The 25,341-nt window shown below is 37.4% G+C and overlaps 1 protein-coding gene across 1 annotated transcript in view; it reads right to left on the reverse strand.

The window, feature by feature from the left end:
• Positions 1–25,341, reverse strand: part of ATP6AP1 (ATPase H+ transporting accessory protein 1) — a 53,132-nt gene that overhangs the window by 22,070 nt on the left and 5,721 nt on the right. Inside the window, exons 2-6 of the mRNA XM_005507735.3 lie at positions 23,401–23,527; positions 23,227–23,295; positions 16,442–16,635; positions 15,625–15,668; positions 10,803–10,888 (exon numbers count right to left, since the gene is read on the reverse strand). Coding sequence (XP_005507792.1) covers positions 10,803–10,888; positions 15,625–15,668; positions 16,442–16,635; positions 23,227–23,295; positions 23,401–23,527 — 520 coding nt within the window. The remainder of the gene's footprint in view (positions 1–10,802; positions 10,889–15,624; positions 15,669–16,441; positions 16,636–23,226; positions 23,296–23,400; positions 23,528–25,341) is intronic.

A 25,341-nucleotide genomic window follows, 5' to 3' on the forward strand; every position in this document is an offset into this window, starting at 1 on the left:
ATAATTTCCTTCATCTTCTACCAGTTTCCAGCTCATCAGTTAAAACAAAGTGAGACCAAAGCATGCAACCTTTGCCAGCAGTTAGATGTGACTGTCACTTCTGTGGCTGGTCCTTACTGACCCTTGTCATGATGCTTTGATATTAAACTTCAAAAAACTGAACTTTATAAGGTGAGGGGTATTAGAAAGGAAAGACCAAGTTCTTTCCAGCACTTCTGGGGTTTGTTATAGCAACCTGATGTCTATTGCTGTTCCTACCCCATAGCCAAGTTTTGCTTCCAGGTCCTGGCCAGTCTAGCTCGGGATTTGGTTCAGCTACCATCAGGTGCTCCTGCTGTCAGTTCAGATCCCGAGAAAAATAGTGGGGCAGTAGCAAGGAATATCATTAGAGTCATAAGGAAATCATGTACTGGGGAAGAGGAAGGAGTTTTCAACAGTGAGGAAGTAAAGGGGGATCTAAATTTCACCTTGCAGTAGTTCTGCTCAATGTAAGGCAAGAAACCTTCCTTATTTTATATCATGATTTTGCAAGTGACTTGGCTGAAAGACCTAGAGGCAGAGATATCTAGCTGTTAGAATACTTGGGGTTTAACTTTCATACTGTAGTGCACTAAAATATAGAGTGATACTTTTTATGACTCATTAAATATCTGTGGAGTCACTCAATCATTTGGGTTAAAGCAGAAATCACATCCCAGAAGAAGAGCAACAATGTTTCAATAAAATTGTAAACATTGAGGTTTTAGTAAAATGACAAGGACAGAACAAGAGCAAAGTATGCCATGTAGTATTAAACTGGATGACACCACTTCGTGTATGGGTTTTACAGCAATGTTTCCATTAACAAATTTAGAAGAGGCCTGAACCTTTTTGCAGGAAAAAGATAGGTATCTTGCCTTTTTTTTTTTTTTTTGGTTACTGGGAGTGTGCCTACCAGTGATACTAAAGACATATGTTGTGCAAGAGCCCAGTAATAGAGATTGCCATACTAGGGTGGAGTGAGCTGATAAGCCTGCATGGATCAGTATAGTGCCATGAGACCAGGTTGGATCCCAGAAGAAACAAAGCCTTGTCAACCTCATGCTGGGCAAATTTGCCTCTTCTCTTACAGTACTCCAGCACCCCACAGGGCTAACTATCTGGGGTGCACGGGTGAGTCCCCCCACCATCTACTCTGGGTCTGCTGTAGCTTGGCTGGTGCTAACACAAGCGACTGCACAGGGATCTGAATGCACAGAGCTGTTTCCTCAAAAGATATTAGTGCCACAAGTTTCTGTATGCAGTTAGTTTTCTAATTTGGCAACTTTATAAAAAGAAAGATACCATATATTAGGTGACTGAAATCCAATTCAATTTAAAGTTGTTAGGTACAAGGAATGGAGTAATATGATCTTTGGAAGGCAATAAGATCTGTATTTCAATACACAAACACTCCCGTAACAGCCTGTCAACATGTTATTAACACCCTGGCCTAGTTCTTAGCTTTGTCTGCTAAAGCTTTAATGTGCAATCTTTGTGAACAGAAGCTTGCATGAAATTCCAGGTTAACATATTTTTATGGAAAAGCCTGTAGGATTTAATAAAATTAACTTTTAGAGAGAACATTTCAATAGAACTATCCATCACCTAAGTAAAGACATATTTCTCTGTTAAAGTCACAAGTATGCTTGAAAATTACACAAAAAATTATCATCCTCTACCTTAATCTTAGAGGCTTGTATGCTGTTTAATGGCTACATATGCACAATGGCTATGTATGAATAATGACGGACCCTCTTTTCTCTTTCAAATGACAAAAAAATATTAGCTGATGGCTTTGAACAGAGTCTAATGCTTCAGGGGGTCACAGGCAGGGTGAGAGCTAGAAATTAGAGAAAAACACAACCACGGTATGCACAAATTTGCAGGTCTAGAACTGCACAACAAAATGTCTTCCTACCACAAAACACTGAATTTCTAAAATTGAAACATTTTGTAGCACTACATAGAGTGAATAAATTATTTTGTAAATCAAAAAGAAAGATAGAATCTGATATGTCAGTTGAGACTAAAATGAAATAATCCAGGTTTCTTCTACCTCCTCTTAACTCTGTTAACATGCTGTCCCAGGATCAGGGACCTGCATTTTACCAATTACTGGCAAATTTTTATGTCACGTGATGGTAAAGACTGTCTTTGTTCATCTAACAGCTGTTCCTTTAGCGCAGACAATGGAGGCTGCACTAGAAATCAAATTATGCAGGATGTAAATGCTTTTGCCAGTACATGGGACATCTCTGTGGTTGCACTAGCTGTTTTTTTTTACCAGGTTTATTCATTTCATTTCCTACAAAGGGAAGGAAGACAAAAAGTACTGCAGGTGGTTGTTTAGGGCAAGGCTGCTCTGACCACATGCAGGAGATACCTACCCACACTGAACTGAGCTCCTGGTTCTTCAGCCCTAGGGACACATTGAGGGGAGACACAACACATATGCTGTGATGATCCTCTGGGTGGATAGGATCATTTACAGTTTCTACATGTTTGCTTTCTCAATATGGGAATGTATGTCTGCCTCTGAAAAAGATCATGCCTTTGGTGTATGGAGAAGGCGATGAAGATACGAGTCTGTTTGCTCAGCAGTAGCAATAAACAGGGAAAGGTTTCAGAGTTCCTAGAGGCAACTTGCAGATCCTTAATCACAGGGATTTTAAATATCCAGTTGGTTTCACTACGCTGAAAGTAAGGAAACCTGGACAAAGCATGGAGTGCTACCTACCCGGTTTCCAGCTCACACAATCACTTTTTGTTATGGATTTCTTGGTTGCCAGCAGAACAATGATTTATGTGCAGCAGACAGGGGTTTTTTTACATGGCAACTATTTTTATTTTCAAGAATGACAATTCTACAACAACCTTACAGGTGAGCATGAGGAGGAAAGTCCATGAGCTTCCTTTAGTGGAGCTTTGCTTAATCTCTTGGCTCCTTTTCTGGCTCATGGCCTTTAGTTAAATAAGTTACACATTACATTTCACACTCCTGTTCCAGAGAAAGGCTGTGTCAATATCCCAACCTTCCACTGCCAAGACACAAGACCAACTAAACCATGTGAGACCAAAGGTCCACCTAGCTCACAATGAGTGCTAATAATAGTAACTGGCAGCTAAAACTGAGAAAAAGGTAAATACAAACAGTACTCGTCCCAAGATGCCCTCCTGGATTTCTGTAGTCTCTGGCTTAGAAACCTTCAGAGACAAAGGTTGCATTCAAATGAACACATGTAATAGGATCTTCTTTCCATCCCTCTTACCTTTCTTCCATTAGTTCATAAAATCACTGAAATCTATGTATTTTTGACACACAAAAATAGGTTATTTTGTTTCTTTAAAGGAATTTAGTGCTCCTGAATTTCTGTATTATGGTCTGTGAGTGGTGATAATAATGAATACTGGCCAGAGACAGTGAATAATTATTTCCTGTTTAGCCCATTCATGTTATTGGTGCTTTTGTTTATTATTTCCCTCTTGAATTGCCAATTTTTGCTAGCTAAAATATTTTCATCTTGTAGTTCTACAGTATCAGTTTGGAGATGGCGTGGCCAGAATCACACACACTAGTCCACTGGCTGACTTGCACTCACTAAGGGCTTAGTGAACTGACTGATGTCTGCTGCTTTGCCCTCCTCCTTTCCAAATGATGGGTAGCATTCTGCTTGCTATTCATCCTACTGCTGACTGCCGGGATGTTCCAAGAGATCTACCCACATTCACACCGTCATCTCACTTCTGAGAAATAGCAACCCTGCACCACAGTGTAATATGCATATTTAAGGTTTTTCTTATGTGTGTTGCTTTCCTTCATACTGGATTCCATCTGTGATTGTATCACCCATTAATGTGGGGCTGTGAGTGGTTTCTCCAGCTTGTCAGTACAGCAGCAAACTTTGGCACCTCCAGGTTTCAGCCCTCTTTCCATATGAACAATGACTCTGTTGGACAGTGCAGGCAACATCTCCAGGGAATTCCTCTGGTAATCACTCTCCACTGCAAACATGAATCCTTTGTTTTTATCCTTTGTTTCCTACCTTAATTTTTTTTAATTTCTGCACCAAATTAATTTCACTTTTTTACCCTTTTACTGTAGCAACAGGATCACTTTTACTTATCTATTTTATGCCTTATTCATATTGTATTTTCTTCAAGTATCCACATACTTACTACTTGAATTTCAACCAGTTTTGTCAGTACAGAAGATAGGTTTCCTGGTTGTATTTCTCCAGAGATATGGAGCCTCTTTTCCAACCTCACGTCACACTTGTCACTTCCTGCTCCTCTGAAATTAGGGCCAAACTAATTTATAATTTTATACACACATACATATTATAAAAATTATAATTTGTACATTAGAAATCATGACAATTCATAGCTTGCAGATTCTTATTTTAGGTAAAACTTAGATGAAAATTATCTGACCTTGCTGATAATATACTATTAATTTTATTAATTTAGCCTGAAATCTCTTCTACTGCCACCTCAACAACAACAAGTTTTTGAGGCTGGATGATTGTTGAAAACGTCTTACAAGTAAGAATGTCTCTATGTTCCACCACAGAGATGATCAACACACAGAGTCATGTGGCTTTGTGTTGTCACTCATTTTCCTGAGTTCCTCTTTTTTTATTTTATTCAGTGGTCTCTGAAAGAATACAGTCTAATGAGTTTTTATTAACAGTTTTTATGTCTTTTGCACATTATTCCTCTGAATCTCTTTAAGTCTGCCAACTGATTTTGCACTGAAATTGCAAGAATTTATATTGCCTTTAATTTTCTGTATGTATACAGGATTTTTTTTTTTTTTTTAAGCATGGCTTTATTACTTTTAATAGCCTCACTCTTGTTAAATTATGACACAGTTTAGGATGTTTCTATATAGGGAGAAGAATGAGGAGAAAGCAGCAGTCTTTCAAATATGCTTTTTGATATCCAGTTCGAGCTTTTAATACGTTGTGTTTAAGCATTTTCCATTCCACCTACAAAAAGTGTCACTCGACATAGTTAGTGAAGCTTACCAGCCAATTCACCAAATCACAAATACATGGATCATTCCAATCTTCAGGTAACAATCATATCACTTAGATGCTATGTTTAGCCTCAGTCTTCAAAGTCACTGTTCCTGGAATAGGACTCCAGAGTGCCCAGAATACTTAACTTTGTGTCCTTGAACCCAGACTTCCTTTAAGATACAACAGGCCTTTACAGATCTGTCAGTCTAATCATTATTTCACCTTGGCATTTTCCCTGCAGAAAGTTTTTTGCATGCCTATTGACATGCCATATCCATATGCTTATTTACAGTTACATATTCCATCTATTCTATCCTATTTTATCATTATATCTTATTTTTAACATAATTATTATGTTTATGACCTCTGCCTAAATATGACTGTATTTTAAGACTATTCTTTGCAACTTTTGTACCTGCATTTTACCAGTTTCTGTTTTCTTCTAAGACAGAATTAGTCCTCATCTCTTTCCGCACCATCCCACCTTCACCCCAGTTTTCCTGGTCCTTAGTTTTAAATGCAAAATAAATACAACTTCCTAATTTGGTGTATACAGAACACCTTTATAGGTTTCATCTATGCCTTAAAAAGTTAGCAAGCAACAGAAAATAAAAACATTGTTCTGATCAGATGAGAATAATAGTTTATTTCCATGCCGCCCTTCATTTCCTACTGAAGTCAATAAGCATATATATAAAAACGTAAATATAAAATGAAAGTTAAAGTTGAAAAAATGTTCAAAGGAAGTGAAACTTAGTGCCCTAGCCCTTGTGCAGAAGGGTTAAAGGTAAAACATTAGTTTTCAGTTATTCCCCTGAATTCCCCACTGACACATGGAATGAATCACACAGAATCGTTAGCAAGCATTTCTCACATCCCTAGGATTAGATGTCCAGGCTAATTTGGCTAAATGTTTGTTCAGATTTGTTTTCGCAAGAGTGACACATAACTAGCTTCAACCAGCCTTAAGCAGTTCTGTCGCAATTATTTAAAAAGACTCTACCCCTTTTAAGTTTAAAACAAAACAAACAACAAAAAAACAAAAAACCCACAACAACAACAACCACCAAACAAACAAACAAACAAAACACCTGAGTTATCTAGGAAATAATTAAGTGTATATCCTTCATCTACAAGTTAAAGTTTATTTAACTGAGCCGTGCCCACACAGCATCAAGGTATTTTCTCTCACATCACCCCACCTGCGAGCAGACTGGGGGTGCACAAGAAGTTGGGAGGGGCCACAGCTGGGACAGCTGACCCCAAATGACCAAAGGGAAATCCCATACCATGATGTCATGCTCAGTAATAAAAGCTGGGAGAAGAATAAGGAGGTGGGAGACGTTCAGGGTGATGGTGTTTGTCTTCCAAGTAACCATTAAGTGTGATGGAGCCCTGCTGTCCTGGAGATGTCTGAACACTTGGCTGCCCATGGGAAGTAGTGAATGAATCCCTTGTTTTACTCTGCTTGAGTGCATGGCTTTTGCTTTACCTATTAAAGTCTGTTAACCCACAACTTTTCTCACTTTGACCCTCCAATTCTCTCCTCCATCCCACCAGGGGAGGTAGTAAGTGAGCAGCTGTGTGGTGCTCAGTTCCTGGTTGGGGTTAAACTATGACAAAATCAACAAAAAAGAGAGAAGCTGGATTTAAGTGGAAGATACAGCACTGCAAAATGTAATGCATTTAGAAAAATTAGTTAGGTAAAAGAGAGAAACAAAGAAAATGCAACCACAAGCACTTGTCAAAGATTAAACCTTTTCACACTCTTTTCAGCTGCGGTGCACATCAATAGCACCTGAGGATCAATACCTTCAAGAGACACTTTTAGGGTCAAATGCAACCACTTGTGATGCAGATGCCCATGTTACTTATGGCTGAATAAAGTTCCTGTAATTCATATTGCTTGACTTTGAGTGGGATCAAAGACTTAACACACTTAAAAACCAACTAAAGCAGACAGCTTGTAGAGTGAAGCAGCCAAAAGCCCATGGTAGCAGAAGTTATCTGAAAATGTGGAGGCAGTAGAGAAGATTTAAACAGCACTTCACAATGCATCTGTAAAAAGCAGAGTCAGCAAAATGAATATTGGCTGGAAAGTAGTCACAAATCTCCTTTTGACAGTACATGGTTTCTCAGCATCCAATCTAACTGGGAAGAGATAACAACTGTAAAACTATCTTGCAGAAGTTTCAGAAGCAAATTTGTAAAAATGTGACAGGGACACCATGAGGATCTGAAGGATGAGAAACATGATGAGATTTAAGATTTGAGGTGTATCTATTTTTCAGTCACTGCAGGTTTTAGTCTCTCCAATTCCAACAGCACAGGTAAAATTATGCATTATAACCACAGGCCAAAACACTAATTAGCAGGAAGCACAAGTAGGAGGGATGACTTTTATCATAGTCCACATGAACACAAAAATAATATATTCATGACAACCCCTGATCCAGGAGTGAAACAAGGGCTGCAGAAGGGTTCGATTCTCCTGAAGAAAAAAAGCTATCAAATGAGTTTCAAGGGTAAGAAAGGTCTTGGCAACAGATTCCTTAATTCTTGGTATAAGTTTCTGTGTTTAAATGGAAAATAAGATTACAAATGTTGAATGAGAGTTGTCTGACTAAATGTGTGTGTTGAGATCTGATCTAAGCATGAGGATTGCCTTTATGGTTGTCAGAGACAAAGGAGATTATGAAGGGTGAGTATCATCTCATCCTGCAGCAGCCCCCTACAAAGTAGTTCAGAAGGATTATATCCTAAAAAGACTTTGATTGGAAAGAGAACCGTGGCTGATGACTTCTGATGTAGTCTTTTACACTTCACTTGCCCAGAATTCAGTGATACAAATCACTCTCAATGTCAGCCCAACTCAGCCAGACCTCGAAGGCAAAGCGTTTTAAGACAAGAGTCACAAGACATGGCAGTCGCCCTGTTGGAGGAAGGCAGCTCTTTTACAACATGATGGGCTGTCCAGAGGAATTCTCAACTGGCTAGTGAAACCATTTCCTGTAGGTCACCAAACAGCCTCTGTTTCAGGGCCTTAATTCTGTCTCCTAGCTTCAAATTCTGAAACTGGAACAGAACAAGAACCAGACTAAATAAGTTGCCTCCATCGTTCATTTGGGTTACTAACTAATAACCATGATAGCCCAAAGAGATCTGGGTTGCACTGACTAAACTGAAACTGTTCTTGCTCACCAAATCAGAAAATACACTCGATCATAGGGGAATTTTTCTTCCTGTCTCATTAATTCACTTTCTCTGAAGCCAATACCAGCCTGGAATCTTTTCCAATATATGCATTCCGCACATTTGTTTTTCTCTGCTTGGGACAATGCAAGAATTAATATAACAAGATGATGCTATGAAGCCATCAACTGCTCAACAGCAAGGAGGTAGAGCTATTGGGAGGGAAGTATCTCATAGCCTCAGTGTTTGGGAGCTTCATTTCATACAATTAATTTACCTGATCAGAAAGAGCAGTATGTTTTTTTTTCTTTAAGTGTCATTCTAAAAGCTCATTTTCTTCAGCAGCAAGAAAAAGCCAGCTTAGTAAACGGAAATCTTCCATACTGTATGACTGCTATAGATTTTTAAATGTACTAAGTAAAGCAAAATCTTTTTTCCATGTGATCAAAGCCTTTTACTTCTCATATATAGTGATCTTGGTTATCACTGGGGAGTGACCCTGTAACTTATAGATCATGGAATCTATTCTTTATAGCTTAAGCGAATGGTGTTAGTCCTTTAGCTTAAGGTTATGAAAGAACTCTCATCTTCTACAGTTCAAGCAGAGCCAAAGATACGTAATACATACTAAGAAGAGGTTACATGCAAATGTACAGACTGATGAACCCTCAAAGGTACTTTCCATTTTGCCTTTTCCAGATCTCTACAGAAGCTGATAGCCTTGAATGCACTGAAATAACTTAAAGCTTTTTGTGAGGGAAAAAAATTGCTTCAAATGGTTTCATACAGCATTGAATATAAAGAATTAAAAAAAGTTTCAATTGCTTATTTTTTAAAAATGCAGAACATCTTGCATACATTGCTTTAATTATTTAAAAGTGCTCCAGTTGCTCAGATTTAGTCATTTTAATTTAGAAAGCCTGCTGAACTATGCATAGATTTAAAATTCAACAAACTTTAAAAACTGCTAGAAAAATTCCGTCTCTCGACACCAATACTTTCATTAATTAAAAATATTTTTCATTCCAATTGTTCTAAATGCAATCTGCAGTTAAGAATGCCCATGTCCCTTTGGTTTCAAACAGTGAAGAGCCACAATAACGAAATAATTTTTATTTTTATTTTGGAACTTTTTTTAAAAAAATACACAATATTTATAAAAAAAAGGCAGATCAAAAGTCTCGGATTCATGTCCCCTCCTTTACCACAAGAAACACAGAGCACAGAGACTAAATATCAAGGTGAGATTCTTTATGCTGCTCAGTCTTAGTATTCTAACTCTGGTCTTCGAAACCCTATCTCTAGAAACTAATTTCAGAGGGAGAATTAATGCAGAAAGTTCTTGTTTTTCTTCAGTAGAACTAGCCTTTTTCCTAGAGTCTGAAGGGACTATTCTGATCATCTTCCTGGATAGCCAGAGGTTCAAGATCTTACCTCCCTGCAAAAATCAGATTATTTCTGATTGAATGCAGAACACCTTCATCAGGCTGATCTACTTTTGGCTTAAAGAGCATTTATATAAAGTGCAGTCAAGTTGCCTCTTACTCTTCTTTTGGATAAGCTAAAGGGATTTAACTCCATACCCATTTAAAACAGGTTTTCTAGGTGTTATTCTTGTGTGAAGAATAGCTGTGAATTGTTCTTGGTGTTCTCTCCCGAAAACCCTCCAGCTTCTCAAGATCCTGTCTGCAGTGCTCACATTAGATCTATACAACCCCACTAGTGGCTTTCCTGTTTCCTAAACCAAGGAAATGATATCTTCTGTGTTCTCAAATTACGTTATCTTGAGTTTGAATTAAAATTCAAATTAAATTAAGCATCATATTAGAAGTTCAGATGTGTTACCACTGGAAAAGATATGTTTCTTTGAAAGTTGCTGGTTTTTTGGATGCAGCCCACCCCTCATATGCCTGTCTTCTTAGTGGGAACTGTATTCTGTTTTCCTCAAAGCATGACTGTCTTCCATTTAATCACATTAAAATTTGAATATTTCTTGATCACAACCTGTATGTCATACAAAATAGATAGCTCTGCATAAATAACTATTCTGTATTGCCACTTACTGCTAACGTAATATGATGTGATCTATGAATGACGTTCTGACTACCAGTGATGCTGAAAATTTTACCTCCCAGTTGCAAATGCCAAGTATTAACTAAAAGGAATGAACAGTTAATTTTAAAATTGATACATTAGTAGCCTTCAGTTAATTAACAAAAATTTGTCTTTAGTGACTAGCCACATTGAGAAGCTCGATAAAGTTCCACATAGAACTTACTATAAAACCATTAGAGTTAAATGGAAAAAAATCTAAAATCACAGCCCTTAAAGATAACGATAAGTTCCAAAGACAATGGCAGCTTTATGGTCTCCTAGAACAGTAAAGCTTCAATAGTTATGTGATAGCTATTAGACGTGAAAATTCATGCAATCTTTTCTGGTCAAAACCCCATATAATACAGATTGCTTGCTTGTGTAATCTTGAAAATCATCTACAGCATTCCTCGGCAAACATTAAGTTGTTAGATGCCAAAAAGTTGACAGTTCTAGACACTCAAGATTACTCACCCTTGAAGGTCTCGCTGCTGTATAAATTACTGAAAAATGAATCCCTCGTTCCTGCAAATCCATGGTCAGTCTTCCAATTATTTTGTCTATAAATAGAAACATTTATAATTTAACAAACTCTGTAAGCTGAGAAAGCTAAAATCCTGCAGTAGTTGGAGAAGTAATGAGCTAGATGTTTAAGCTTATTTAGTTTATTTAAGCAATTTAGGAGTTATTTTTGTGTCAATAGGTACAAATGGGATACAACATGTTTAGTGTCTTGAAAAATCCATAATTTCAGTGAGACAATGCCAAAAAAAATATATTACAACAGTTCAGAAAAGAGGGTGATTTTGAAATTGAAAAGTAAGTCCCATAGAAACAACACCTGAAAGGTTGAACTTCAGCCAAATAGATGCAAGAGCAAAGAAATTACTTAAGAGATGAAAGCAGAATTCATACACTGTTAGTCAAGTGACCAGTTGATAAACAAATAATAAAGCATAAGTAGTAGTATTCTCTGAATTACAAAGTACACAGAAGCACCCACTGAGAAGCAATACTCAAAACATAGTGCTTAGTTTGAGACATAATATGCACCAACATTCATTTTTGGTTCAGTGGATTTAAAGCCTGATTCTGCACCCTCAGCAGGATATGAAAGATTTTGCTGTTGACTACAGTGGAGGCCAAAGGAGAAATATGGTGGAATATTTCTGAAAAGGAAGAAAAAGTCAATTAAGGAAGAGAAGACCTTTCAAAGAGGTCCGAAGATGCCTCTACAGAAGATTCTCTTTTAGTTCTAAAATCACAAGCAGTTGTGACAAATACTTACAACTAAGAAATGTTTTTAAGCTATATGAAGAAATATTAACATCTGCTTATGATAATTAGCATAATAGTTGTGAATAAAGAATAATTATCAATGTTGTTATTGGGACTGATAGAGTAATAAGCAAGCAGACTCACATTTACTGTTTCAGTGCCTTCTCACTTCTTATCAGTATCCCAGTCTGACGAACAAATATTTTATAGCCTGGACATACAGGCTGCTCAGATTTTGAGGTTACATGCTACAGAAATGGTATTTCATTTTCATGCACTGGAAGTGGAGCTTATACTATTATCCTTTTTAACCTCTTCTGTTTACAGTAATTATGGTCTCCTGGCTGAGTAAAATGTTTAGCTTTTGTGAAAATGCAAGAACTGTCTTTTCTGCAGGGTTTTATCTCAATTTATTTCTTCATATCACTCAAAATCATAGCTATGTAAATTTTACTTCTAAACAATATTGCTAAAAGGATCTACTATAAGAGATGGACTTAGAAAAACAACTGCTTATATACTACTAGTGTAATTACATTGGGTGCGGAGGTGCAAGGCGCTACATAATGTAGATTTTGTATTCTATCTGTACAGAGTGCAACTCACTGGAAATTCTCAGCAGCCTCAGCTAAAATTTGAGGAAGAAAAAAATACATAGAAAAATCCATATATAGTCTTTGATTTTTCTTTCATTAAAGAAACCAATTGCTTTCTGAAATAACACATTATTTGCATTTCACTTCAGTAAGGAGATACATGTAACTATAGTTACCAGCAACATGTATAACTCTTGCCTTTGGGAAGATTCTAGAGCCAATTCTTTCATCCAGAGAAACTGTGGTGAACAACCTTAGGAAAACAGAAATTATATAGATCTTTGCCTGTGATCAAAACTCTACCTTGATTACGAAGTATTTGCAAATTCTCCAAGGAAAAGGGCCTAGATTGTCCACCATATTTTAAAGCACCTAAATTACATGCCTGCATGGGAACATTAGCCATCCCAGGCTCTTTCTTTAATGGAACAAGAGGCATCGCTAGATGGTGATATTGATGTTAGAGTGACTTTAGAGTCATTCTACTGAAGGCTGGGTTTTTTGTTTTGGTTTGTTTTTTTTTGTTGTTGTTGTGTTTGTTTATTTTTGTTTTGTTTTGTTGGTTTGTTGGGCTTTTTTAGTTGTTGTTTTTCACAGATCACTAGGTAGATCTATGAAAACAAAAGTTTGCCTAGGATAACACCTTCTAATTAGCATAACTACCTGTATCTATGGCCTGGTGAAACAATTAAACCTTTCTAACTCATTGAAGACATATTCCTTGAATTTCACCAGGGAGTGCATTATTATTTCACCAGGGAGTGTATTATTATGTCATTATTATTTTCTAATCAACCTTAATTTTTGTGTGATTTTCCACATGGGATGGAAGAAACTAACTGAGAATAAATGTTCTGGAAGGAGAAGGTGAAAAGAAAGGAAGAGTAGAAATTATGGACAAGAGGGACTGAAATGAGCAACATGAGAGTGGGGAAATGGAAGGGAAAGGAAGGGAGGAGAGGAGAGGAGAGGAGAGGAGAGGAGAGGAGAGGAGAGGAGAGGAGAGGAGAGGAGAGGAGAGGAGAGGAGAGGAGAGGAGAGGAGAGGAGAGGAGAGGAGAGGAGAGGAGAGGAGAGGAGAGGAGAGGAGAGGAGAGGAGAGGAGAGGAGAGGAGAGGAGAGGAGAGGAGAATGCACTGAGACTCAGAGTGGAAAAAGGAATACATGTAATAGCAACTTAAGTGTTTCATCTTATGCAGGTGGAGTCATAGGCAGCTTTGCCATTGATTTTGGATCCAGCAGGTGAGACTGTCATGACAGAATTCAACCTTCTGAGTAGAGAAACATTTCAGAACATGGGCAAAAACTGAGTAATAATCTCAAAATCTACCTCATGCAAAAGAAATAAATACTGAAAAGAAGCATAAAGAAAACAGTAAGTCTGAATCCCTTGAAATTTGAGCAGATTTGGATTCTGAATTCCAGTTTGGATTTCATAATGAGCCTCATTTCAATAATGTGCTAAATACTCCTGTTTACTCCAGCCTCTAGCTATTTCAGAACAGCACATTTCCCTTGGGCAGAATCTGAGCCCATTTGTTCTGTTGTTGCAGAGATTCCTGTCTGCACTGAGTAAAACAGCAGGAGAGATTTCTCTGACATTTTATTACGTCAGATTTTAAAACCATCTACAGTGGAAAGGAAGGAAGTTGCTGTGACAAATGTAAGAAGCTTTGTGAACTTCTAGGCAGCATGCTACATGTCTGCAGTGTTTTTCTATGAGTTTACCATGGATAGTGAAAAAAAAACTACAAGCAATATTTATGCGTTAACAATTTTCTTGTCACATTGTAGGTATGTGGCAAATAGTATTTTTTTGTTGCTTACCCAGGTAGGATCTAGGAGCATTCACTCCATAACAAGGACTAGTAATGCGTGACCTTGCAAGCAGTTCTGACCTTGAAGGGTCTCCTGACAGTAATATTTGGCAGATGACTGGGTTGTGCTGCAAGAAGTACTTAGACACCGATATCTGCTGCAGCCCAGATTGCTTGACTTGGAAGACAGTATTTGGGACATTTACTACTACTTTTGGAATGATACTCTTATGACTCTCTCCCATCTGCTGCACAGACCTTCAGTGGGATAATTTTAAGGAACTGTGGCTCATTAATTTTATTTTGAATTAAAACTTCCTACTGATGTTATTTCCAGTTTTTTATTCAGCAACACATTGAGTGGCTGCTTTGGCAAATAAACCAGAAGGTGAGGATTCAGCTCACATTCCCACTTTTCTAGAGCACAGCTGAGATGCAGAATACCAAAGGCAGATTTTGCACTTGGCCATACAAAGTGGCACATCTCCCCTGATAACAGCCAGTAGTCACTAACCAGAAAGTTGGTATAGCCTGTTCCTCCATCACCACACAGGTCCCCTGATGCCTCTGCTGTTCCAAAAAAAAGGGGTCTGAGACAGGGTTTTGGAAGCTTATTCTTGAGTTTGTGAAGCTGATGAAATAAATGTTCCATAAAGAAAAAGCTAATTTTTAGCCAAGGCCAACATTACACCAAGGCTTTTCCTATCAAGTATGTTCTGGGAACAAGAAGTGAGAACTAAAAAAACTCCTATGAAAATGCAGCTACTTATTTGAGTATAAAAACCATATTCACACCAAAGCAGTGCAAAAACAGAGAGAAAAGAACATACCACTGACTTCAATACTGAGGTATTTCCCTGATTTTCAAATCTGTTTCTGATTTTACATCCGCAGCTTTGGGCAGAATCAGTCATAGAACATAGGACACTGTTTAATTATCAGCCTCCACCACTCCACAATGTGTCCCTGAAACTACCACTACAGTAATTTTCAGACTTTATAACATGATCTCTAATTTAGAGTAGTAAGAGAAAGCCCTTAAAAAAACCTGTGTGCCTCTTGGTGCCTCTTTGGTGTATGGCACCTCTTTTTCAGCCAGATGCCAGGCAAGAAGAGTTTTATTATAGTGTTGTATGGAGAGACTGAACATTAACAAGAAGTCTTCAACATCTGCAAAACCATTAAAGGACTCTAAAGTCAAAGGCTTTGGAGGGCATCAGTAATGTTTTACAAAAATTAGAAAAACATTTCCTATTCATTCAGACACCCTCTTGTTGAGACCAAGACCTTCAAAATGCTGGATGAGCCTGACACCTCCAGCTGCCATCATGGGAGGTGAGATCCAAGGCTCATGCCTGAAGCAGAGGTGAATTATCATTACATTTCAGGTCACAGACCTATATCCATTTTGGTGGATTTGATACAGCCACTTGGTACTTCAACACTATGATAATTGGCTGCTTATAAATACTACAGACGGAGGGAAAGAAAACCTTTAAATAGTAGTATTACAGCAAAACCTAGGAACTAGAGAATACAACCTGCTTAAGTGAAAACACAGACTTAAATGCTGAAATGTTAGTTATATCTTGGTCATACTGCTTACCATTTTCAGCAATTGCTTCCTGGATGGAAATCTCATTTAAACCACTACAAAAAGAGTGAGAAAAAAAATCATTAAAAATCTTTTCTAGGCAAGGACAACATGAATCAGAAATGTACAAAGATACTGACTAGTAAATGGATTACTTTCATCATCAGCACCTCCATCATGCTTTTATCTTCTCCTTATGACCCTTTCCTTCTGCAAAGCCATTAGTAGTACAATGACCACTTCCTCAGCTGATTCCTTAAACCCCTCAAACTTCCTTGGCTGCCAAGCAGACAGACTTCACCTGGAGGTACAGCCTCTCTCTACCACTTTTAGGCCTGGAAACACGAAGAATTACAGCATCGTCTTCCTTCCAGAGTGATCAAAACCAGTCACTTTATTCATATTATCTTCAGGTTTGTTTGTATGTTTATTTGTGGGCCTATTTATCCTGTCATTTTCTTGACTCCTGATATGCCTTCTGGCAATTAATTCTGCAGGTTAATCATGTGTTGCATAAAATAATTCAGCTTTTCTGCTAAAAATGTGTTGCCATTTAATTTTATTAGCTGTCCCTTTTTCCTTATGTAATGAGAGAGACAAAATGGGAACGCTTGACTAACTTTCTTGACATAATTCATCTATTGCACCTGGTAAGCTCATTAGAGGACTTTTAGGACATCAAATTCACCCTTCCAAGAAAAACAACTTTGCTAACCATGTTGTAAGCTCCCACTTTGTTTTTCAATTTTTTTGAATACAAGTGAAATTTTCAAAAGTTTTAAAAATCATGCATACATGTGGGTCAGTTTTGTTTGTGACAAGTTCCTACCTGACAAGAGGTCGTAGCTGAACCACCAGTAGGTTTGGTTTAGATGTATCTAGTTCCAGCTGAGAGAAGTTGAGGTTAGTCGTGTGTGTTAACTTCCAGTCTCCTGACTCTTGAAGAAAGCTCAGAAGATACCTGATAGCCTTGCAGTCAACAGCTGGCAAAACTAAAGATGAAGGAGAAGACTGAAGCATTTCCTGTAATAAATTTGTGGACAGTTTATTTACTAGATCAACAGTTAAACACAAGCTGTTTTAATTTATCATTAATTTAATACACAAGGTGAGGAACCACCGTGGTAAACACTATGTGATTTCTCACCAGGCTGGTGCTGGCTGCAGGCTGCTCCTCAAAAGGGGCAGCGAAGGGGTACTTGTGTCAATCTTATTTCTGCACCTCTTGAGGAAAGCTTAAGGTATTCAGTGACTTCAAACTCCTACTATCCTTTCCACATGTGTGGCTGAAGAGGAGAGACAGATGATGTAGAAGCTCTCAAGCTGAGAAAGGTGGAGAATGTTTGTGGAGAAAGGAGAGGCAGGTTATGAACATCTGTCAGAAGCAAAGCTCATCAGATGACCATCTAAATAAATGCCCTTGGAGGTGAGAAGGATCAGTGTCAGACACTTCAAGTTCCAGCACCATTCAGTACAGAGTCATACTTTGCATCATAAATACCCTTCCTTTTTGTACATCCTGGTGGCACAGCACATGGTATAGAGAAGTGTCTAATTTGTAACTGTTAATTAAGAAAGCTACATGTTTCAGGATCTACAGACCCTGCAGACACACATGAACAAACTTCATGTCATGTACTTTCTGTCTTTCTACTCAAAACACTGATTATAAAGCTCAGGCTGAACTGGTTCAGGTAATCGGGCATTATGGTACTTATCATTTTATTTATAATTCTCATAGCTGAGTTTCTGATGTGAATACTTGAGTGAAATTAATTTAAAATATAAATTTGAAACCTGCATAAAATTAATTTGAAATATTCAGAGAAAGAAAATGCAAGATGGAGACTTGAGAGTGATCAAAATTAATGTAAGCCCAATTTAATGTGAATATTAGAAGACATTTTTTCATTGAATCCTAGTTTACAACTTGTTAAGTTTGCTTTCCCATTTTCTACATTTAAGTCTAGACTGAGTCTATCACTTGATCCAATATTCAGACATTCAAGTTGTTATAGACACTCTCTCCCCCTCTAACTGATGCAAGTGTTGTGGTGTTGCTAGCACTTTTCTCCTCCTACTCTTTTTCTTTTTTGTCTGTTCTCCGACTGCCTACCACTTTTCTGACCTGCTCTGGTTCTTTCTAATTGCTCACATGTTTTCCTTCCTAGGCAAAGGCTAGTTATTTTGACATTTCTGTAGATGCTCATAAGGGAGGATTATGCAGTATAGTCTGATTTGCCAGACTGATAGAAAAATAACTGTAGAAATTAAATAGAGCAGAAAGCACTGATCTGGTTCACAGGTCTTTGAATAGGGTTTTTAGCACCACCTGGAAGGAAAGGATGATAAACTTCATTTTGGCTCATTTGGTTATATGAATTTAGAGCTAAAATTCTGAGCAATGGTTAATTATTTTGTTTTGTTTTCAATATTTTAATCCCTTGCCCCCTAGCAGCAGCCAGAATGGCAGATCCAGTTCTTCCAATGATATACATTAAGCAGATTACTCATTTATTGTAGAATAAGATATAAAAGGCACCATTACTGTGCAATACCTAGATTATGCCTCTGTTCCTAACCAGTCCTGCACTGCCATCTGTCTCAGCTTCCAGCCACTGATATTCAACTGTTTTCCATCTCACACAACTGGATATTTACTCAGTAGCCCCAGATGGCTATTCTGATCCTGTGCCTCTTCCTTGTCCTTCTCGACATTTGGCCACTGCACACTTGTCCTTACAATACTCAGATGTTGCACTGTGCACTTCAGGATTTCAACTACCATGCATGTTCAAAACATGCGAACTCCAAAAGGAGGGTGGAGAATGAAGAGGATTGCTGAGAAACACCTGATTTTGCATTCTGCTAAAGCACTAAATAAAGAGTACCACGCAGTAATTAGGAAAAGAAGAGGAAAAGGGAGAAGGAGAGGAGGTGAAAAAGGCAAGGGGAAAGGGAAGAGGAAAGGGAAAGGGTAAGATCCTATTGAGTTGTTGGACTGACAGCAGAACTTCCTACATTAAAGGCCAGACTCTATAACCTGTCTATGAGTGGCTTACTGTGATTACGAGCACATTTACCTTTGTTAGTGTCTCCTGAATCACCTCTCTTGAGTTAAATATTACAAGAAACTTCACTCTTAGTTTACATAGAATGCTGCTCAGGTTGTTTTGCAGGTAGGTGTGAGATGACTGTCCACCTTTCTAGCCATCCTGAAGCCAAGTAGCTGTGCTACAATAAAGCCGTGCTTGGACTTACTTGCCCAGCTCCAGTTTCAGTATTACATTAACTTGATTGATATTACACTTAAGCAATTTGAAGCTGGAGTAGGGTAAATTTAAGTCTGTTATTATTGTTAAAATCTTTGTTAAAGACTCCTGCATCCATCTATAAAAGATCGTGTAGGCGTACTCTTTATTATGAACTAGATTATGTTTGGCATCAAAGCCAATAGACAGTTCTATAATAAAAAATATTAGATGGGGAAAAGACTCCTCTGTCAGCTTTGGAAATATCTGGGAACCTACACCTGAAATAGGCAGAGATCTTCCATGTAAAAGAGATCTTTTAAATCTTCATCTTTTACCTGTGAGCATGTCATTTAAAATATTAAAGTATTGTATTTGTTTTCTACAGCATTGGTCAATGGGTTATCTATTAAAAAGAAAAATCTATTCAAACATATTTGGAAGCACATCTGTTTCTACACACAGTGATAACTGCAAAGACAATTATCATTGTTGCATTTTAACTTTCCTACTACTATTAATCTTCCAGACTTTTACACTGTACCTGTGTTCTTCAAATGTATGCAAAATGCTGTATTTTATTATTTTAATGAAAATTGATCCAATGTACTTTAGCTGATAAAATATGTTGCAGCTACAGAAATTATTGTTGAACAAACCTCCAAACCACTGAACTGTATGGTGGGAAACATGACACTAGATTGTTTTCAAGGGTTACAAACAGATCTGAAGAACTATAGAGAAGCAAACCTGAAGTTTAAGAATGGGAGGAACTGTTCTAAAGAATAAAATAGAGTATAACAACAAGAAAGAATTACACTGGGAAAAAGCTGACATGGCTTTTGCAAAAAGTTGTGCCTCACAGCTCTACTGAAAATCTCTGAAGGAGTCGATAGGCACGTACACCAGTGAGCTCTAGCTGATGGCATGTACTTGGATCCACAAGACACTTGGCAAAGTCTTGAAGCAAAGACTCCTAAATAAATTAAGCTGCTTTAGTGTGGAGAGGCTGTCTTCACATGGAGGTGGGTACAGGATAGGTAAAGAGTAGCTAAAGACACAGCAAGCAAGGGGTAGAAAAAGTGTCTACTACTGCACTAGGGTCTGTTCTGTTCCCTATGCTCATAAATTATCTAGTAAAAAGGCATAAATATTGAGCTAATGAAATCTGCTGATTACACTGAATTATTTAAGATAGTAAAGGCAAGGGCTGACTGATGAATTGCAGAAGCAACTTCTGGTACAACCTCTTGGGCAACAAAGTAACTGATGAGATACAATGTAAATTGATTTTAGCAGATCATAGGATGAGGAAAAAAATAACACTAATTTTACGTACACAGATAATAGACTGAGACCTGAGTGTTACCCTTCAGTGATGAAACCTTAAGAAACACAACAGCTCTTTGAAAATGTCATATCAGTAGCTGATAGTGATCGGAATTGAAAAATCAAATAGTAGTTTTTTTGAAAAGTCCAGAGAACAAAATATCATCATGTCACTGAATAAATCTGTAATAAGCTTAAGTCTTGATTATTATGCAGTTCTGCATGCCCCTTATTAAAAAAAAAAAAAAAAACTAAAAAAATAATAAAAAAATTAATAATAATACAATGAAACCACAAGATGTAAAAAGAAAGTAAACAAAGGCAATCAAAACTATAGTAGGACCTATGTATCACATGTAAGTAAATAGTACTCTCAGTCTGTAACCACTGAGTGGGGACACAATGCAGATATAGAGCCACAAATGGCAATGACTTACAATAATAATTATGCAGGTGCACATCTGGCCACTAGTTGGAGTGTGCCATCATACACTGCAGTTCTAAGGAGCTGAGCATTGTTCGGGGGAAGCCAAAGCTAATATTAAAGAAAAATAGTTTGTAGGGTAGGTGCTTGACAAAAAAGTTCCCCAAGTGCTAATCTTTGTATTTTATTATTTAATTAAAAAGTTCTTTGAATGTTTAAGATAAATTGACTATCTGTAAGATTCCTTTTATATTAACTGGAAATAGAATTCTTTTATTGCATACAAACTCATTGATCCCAAAGCTCAAAACAGCTGCTAATGCAACTGAACAAATCCAATATCTGCAAATGTCTCAGTGGTTTACAAGCCTATAACTCTTCTAAAAGTAACACTTCCTTCTTGTAGTACACATGCTGCTACATGCACATATACATTCTAAATGAGATCTCCAGTTTCAGTTTGAGAATAAATTTGCATTTCTGAAGCTCAAAAGAAGCATACTCGAGTGACATGGAACATCTATTATAGCTTAATGAATCATTTGTATAATATAGAGTGTGAAGGTATAAAAATTTGTGATTATGCAACATCAAAGATTCTAATTTCCCCAGTGAGAAAATTCAGACCTGACCTTCACGTTGCTCTGTGTTCTGTGAATATTATGACAGAGTGTTTCACAGCATGATTAAGAATGGGTTCCTTTCCCAAAGTAGCTCAAGTGGAGTGCAACTGATACGACAGTAATTGAGCAAATTTTTATAGCCTCTGTTACATCCAAGATGGAACTGGATAATTATAAAGATAATTTCTGGCCCTAAAAGCTACAAGTCTATGCAACAGATAGTGACAAAATTCTTCATATGGTCACCTAGGTGAAAAAGAAATATTTAATTTATACATCTCATTTTCTTTCACTCAAGTTAGAGCACTGCACTCCCACAAAACCATGCTAGAAAAGTGTCAAGATTGCCAAGTCTAACAGAACAAATCTACGAAGTGCTGGAGTTAAGGTGAGCACTTTATCAAAAGAATTTTTCCAGTTTTAAAGAAGCTGAAATGTGAAAACTTTCTCATTTCCAAGACAGAAAGGGAACAGAGGCAAGGTCAGAAAGCAAACAAACAGTAACTGACATTTATTCAACTTGTTGGAAACCTAGATTTAAATCCTTATTCTGTCAGATACAGACCAAATATTTATTCAAATATGATCTTTTTTTAGCTGAGGACCTCCTCACCACGACTTGGTAGGTCCCCAATCTACTCAGTATACCACCCAGTTTCTAAATCCATCAACCTCTGGACTCATCTCTAGCATTTGGCTATAAGCTCTATCTACAGTGCTGATGGACTCTTGATTACAGGGAAAAACAGGAAAGTTTTAACTAGTTTCATATTGCTTATTTTTAAACACGCAGGGCCTACTTAAATAAGACCACCACATCATCAGGAGTTTGCAGTGTCACATGCACATTTCACACAGTTTCTAAAATCAAAGCAGCTTTGAAGTCTGGCAGAAACAAAATTTGCTCCAGACACAGCCTTGCCTAGATTTTAAACCCAGAGAAGATAAGACATGCCAGAGAAGTACCAGCACCTCTGCCTGTGGGTGCAATCACTGACCCTTACATTACAAATGGATATTACTCCCATTCATTCCTCAGAAAAACTGTATTCATACTCTGGATAGTTGTTTTTCTTACAGCAGCAGTGTTAAAACACTATATATGGCAGAGACAAAAATCTCCCATATCACTGACACAAGGAAGATGTGAGATTCTTAGACAGTAACATGTGAATATTTATCTCTTTAATTACACATGCAGCTTGCTGTGTTCTGCTTGGGAATTTACAGTTCATCATGTGCTCTGATATGAGTTACATTACTAACAGCTCTCTTCATCCTGCTCTGCCTAGAGGAACACCTTGTGACTGTCATGTGTCAACACTTCCTTTGTTTAATTACAGTTCAAGGAACCGTTGTGTAAGTATAACCAGAGATGTAAACCTCTGGAGTAGATGTTGAAGCTGCTGACCAGCTCAGGAGGATTCCCATCTTAGATTCTGTGCCTGGAGTTTATTTCAAATTACTCAAGTAGCACCACTTTTTTCATGAGGGTTATAGCAATGCAGTATCCAGTAATGTATTAACTACATTCAAATACGAAACAGTTAACTCCCTGCATGAGCTAAGGGAGCTTCAATTTCTATGAAAATAAAATAGATGTTCAGTTCTGAAAATCGGTAATAAATAAATGATTGTTATAACTTTTCTTCCCATGGCTTCAAAACAGAATTCCAGGGTGTCAGTCTGGAAGTTTATATTGTTTTTTAAATACAAAATTGAAGCATGTTTAGGACCAATTTTCTCAGTGATGATGAATTCTGAAAACTTGATCTTCAGAAATAAAATAGCTACAAAACACTTCTGCAAATCAGTTCATTTCCTTTAAGCCATCTGCTTCAACTGAAATAATCTTAATAAATAATTTAAACAGGAAATCTGATGCAATTCAGTTTAATTTTCCCAATTATTGTTTCTTTCTTTCTTTCTTATGTCTTTTAAAAGTTTAAATACCGAATATAAGGAAATAGAAGAGAAAAATGCTTGCCTGAATATTTTGAAATGGATTCTTGTTACCGTAGGATTCACTGAGGTATGTGAAATCGTCTATGCTAAGCTGAAAAACAAAGAGAGTAAATTGGTGAGAAGAAGCCGTGGAATCTCACTTGAGTACAGACTTGCACTTGGCACTGGTGAGAGAAAGGGAATTAATGTTACATACCGTGTCTTGCAGGAACAAGATGAGGTTTCTGGAATTCTGGGTAAAAACAGGTTGCAAGAGTACAGTCAGCTCCTGTGCTGAGACAATGTGTCCTTCGTGCAAGGTGGCATCTGGATTCCACTGTGATCTACAAAGAAATATTTTTTTTGTAATGTGAAATTTGTTGCCAATGATGACACCTCTATTTAAATATGCAGCAGCAGGTAATGATATTGTTGTTGCCTTTTCATTAAGATCAGGTTTAAAGTTCAGTTTACTTTAATTCTACTCAAGAGGAAAAGAACTCACCCATTTATGCCTATATCACACTAATTGTGTTACAGCAGGAATGTAATTAGTCAAATCAAGATAATTGTGTCTCTTTGCTTTCTTGTTTGTGTACAACAGCACAGTTACATCTGTTTTTCTTTTTTAAAGAAAAAAAAAAAAAAAAGCTACTAAGTGGAATGAAGAAGAATATGTTGAAAACCTTCAGAGAGAATTCCCAGAGGGAATCCCAACATCCAAGATGCTTTCCAGTGCTGTCAGATGTCTCAGTGGCCAGTGAGGAGTGGAATTCAGGCTAGGCCACAGCCATAAACCAGTATTTTTTCATAAACCTTTTGTTAAGTAAAAGTAGCTTTTCAGTGCTATTGTAACCAACATGTTCTCTCCTCAGGTGTCCAGGATGAAGGACTGATTCTGCAAAAGCAGCTCAGAAAAGCCACCTTTCCAGAAACAAGAGCTCTTCTAAACAGAATGGCTCGAGACACCAAGAAAAGTTCATAATTCTTTTGCCAAACTGTCATTATGAGGATAGGACAGAGAAGTAGTTTTGCTGCTACAAATGCTGGTTATGGATGAAACAAGAAGTGGCATTATTCTTTCAGCACCTGATTGGGATTTTAACAGTATGCAACATGAGTCTATAGGGGTGAAATTTGTCATGAAAACTTTGGTCCTAGGTGTTTTGACTGAGGTAAACTTGTCACTTTCTAGAAAAGCCAGAGTTTGCAGCGTAATCTCCCATCTTCCCCAAATACACATCAGTTGCTGAAGCCCGGGAAATCAGGTATTCCGGAACCCCTAATTTGTTTTAATTTCAAAGAACAGAATATAGAGAATGTCTGTGTGCTGTAGCATCAGCTATTATGTGATTGCAATTTGGTGAGTTTGAGATGCTGATTAAATTTTCTAACCCAAAAGCAATTCAGAAATGACCCTTGCACAGCAAGCTTTTATGGACGAGAACAATCTTTTCACTCTCTAAAGATGGAAGCTGAACAGGGGTAATGAACACATAGGGAGGTTTCAATGTTGATTCTTGGATGAGGAAAATCTATATTTCACTACAGGACTTCTTAGTAATTCCGATGAAGATTGCCAAGAGTGAATTGAAAGCCTCTAATTACACTCACAGCAAAAATAAAAACAGTGCAGTCCTGCAGTACTAGATACTCAGCTCACTTCAGATTTTGGGGTTTGGGAGAGTGTTAGAGCAAACCGCACATGTGGGAGGTTCTTTCAGGACAACGTGCTGCACATGTTAATATTAAATTCTAATAGATCGTCCGCCTGCCACTTTTCAAGCTTTAGAAGTAAACTTTGCTGTGCTGGAAAGATTTTTTTTTTTTGTTGAAATTACCATTTGACATTTTCTTAGTTTTACTCAGTATCTTCACTTTGTTAATTTGTCCTTGGAAATCCACATTAACTTGTATTCATGAAGACAAACAACATAGAAATTGTAACAGTCCAACACACATACCTGAACTTTTCAAAAAAGTCAAACTTCATGATCTCAAATATTTAAGTATAATCTTTAAAAATAGGCTATTTTAAAACACAAACACTCCCAAAGATTCTGAATGACTATTCAGGGACTATTTCAGTCACTATTTCATAGTGACTTCCTGAATTGCATGGCCACACAAAAACACTAATGAGATTAAAGGAAGACAG

This window comes from Columba livia, chromosome 1, assembly GCF_036013475.1.
Source record: "Columba livia isolate bColLiv1 breed racing homer chromosome 1, bColLiv1.pat.W.v2, whole genome shotgun sequence".
Classification (NCBI taxonomy): Eukaryota; Metazoa; Chordata; class Aves; order Columbiformes; family Columbidae; genus Columba; species Columba livia.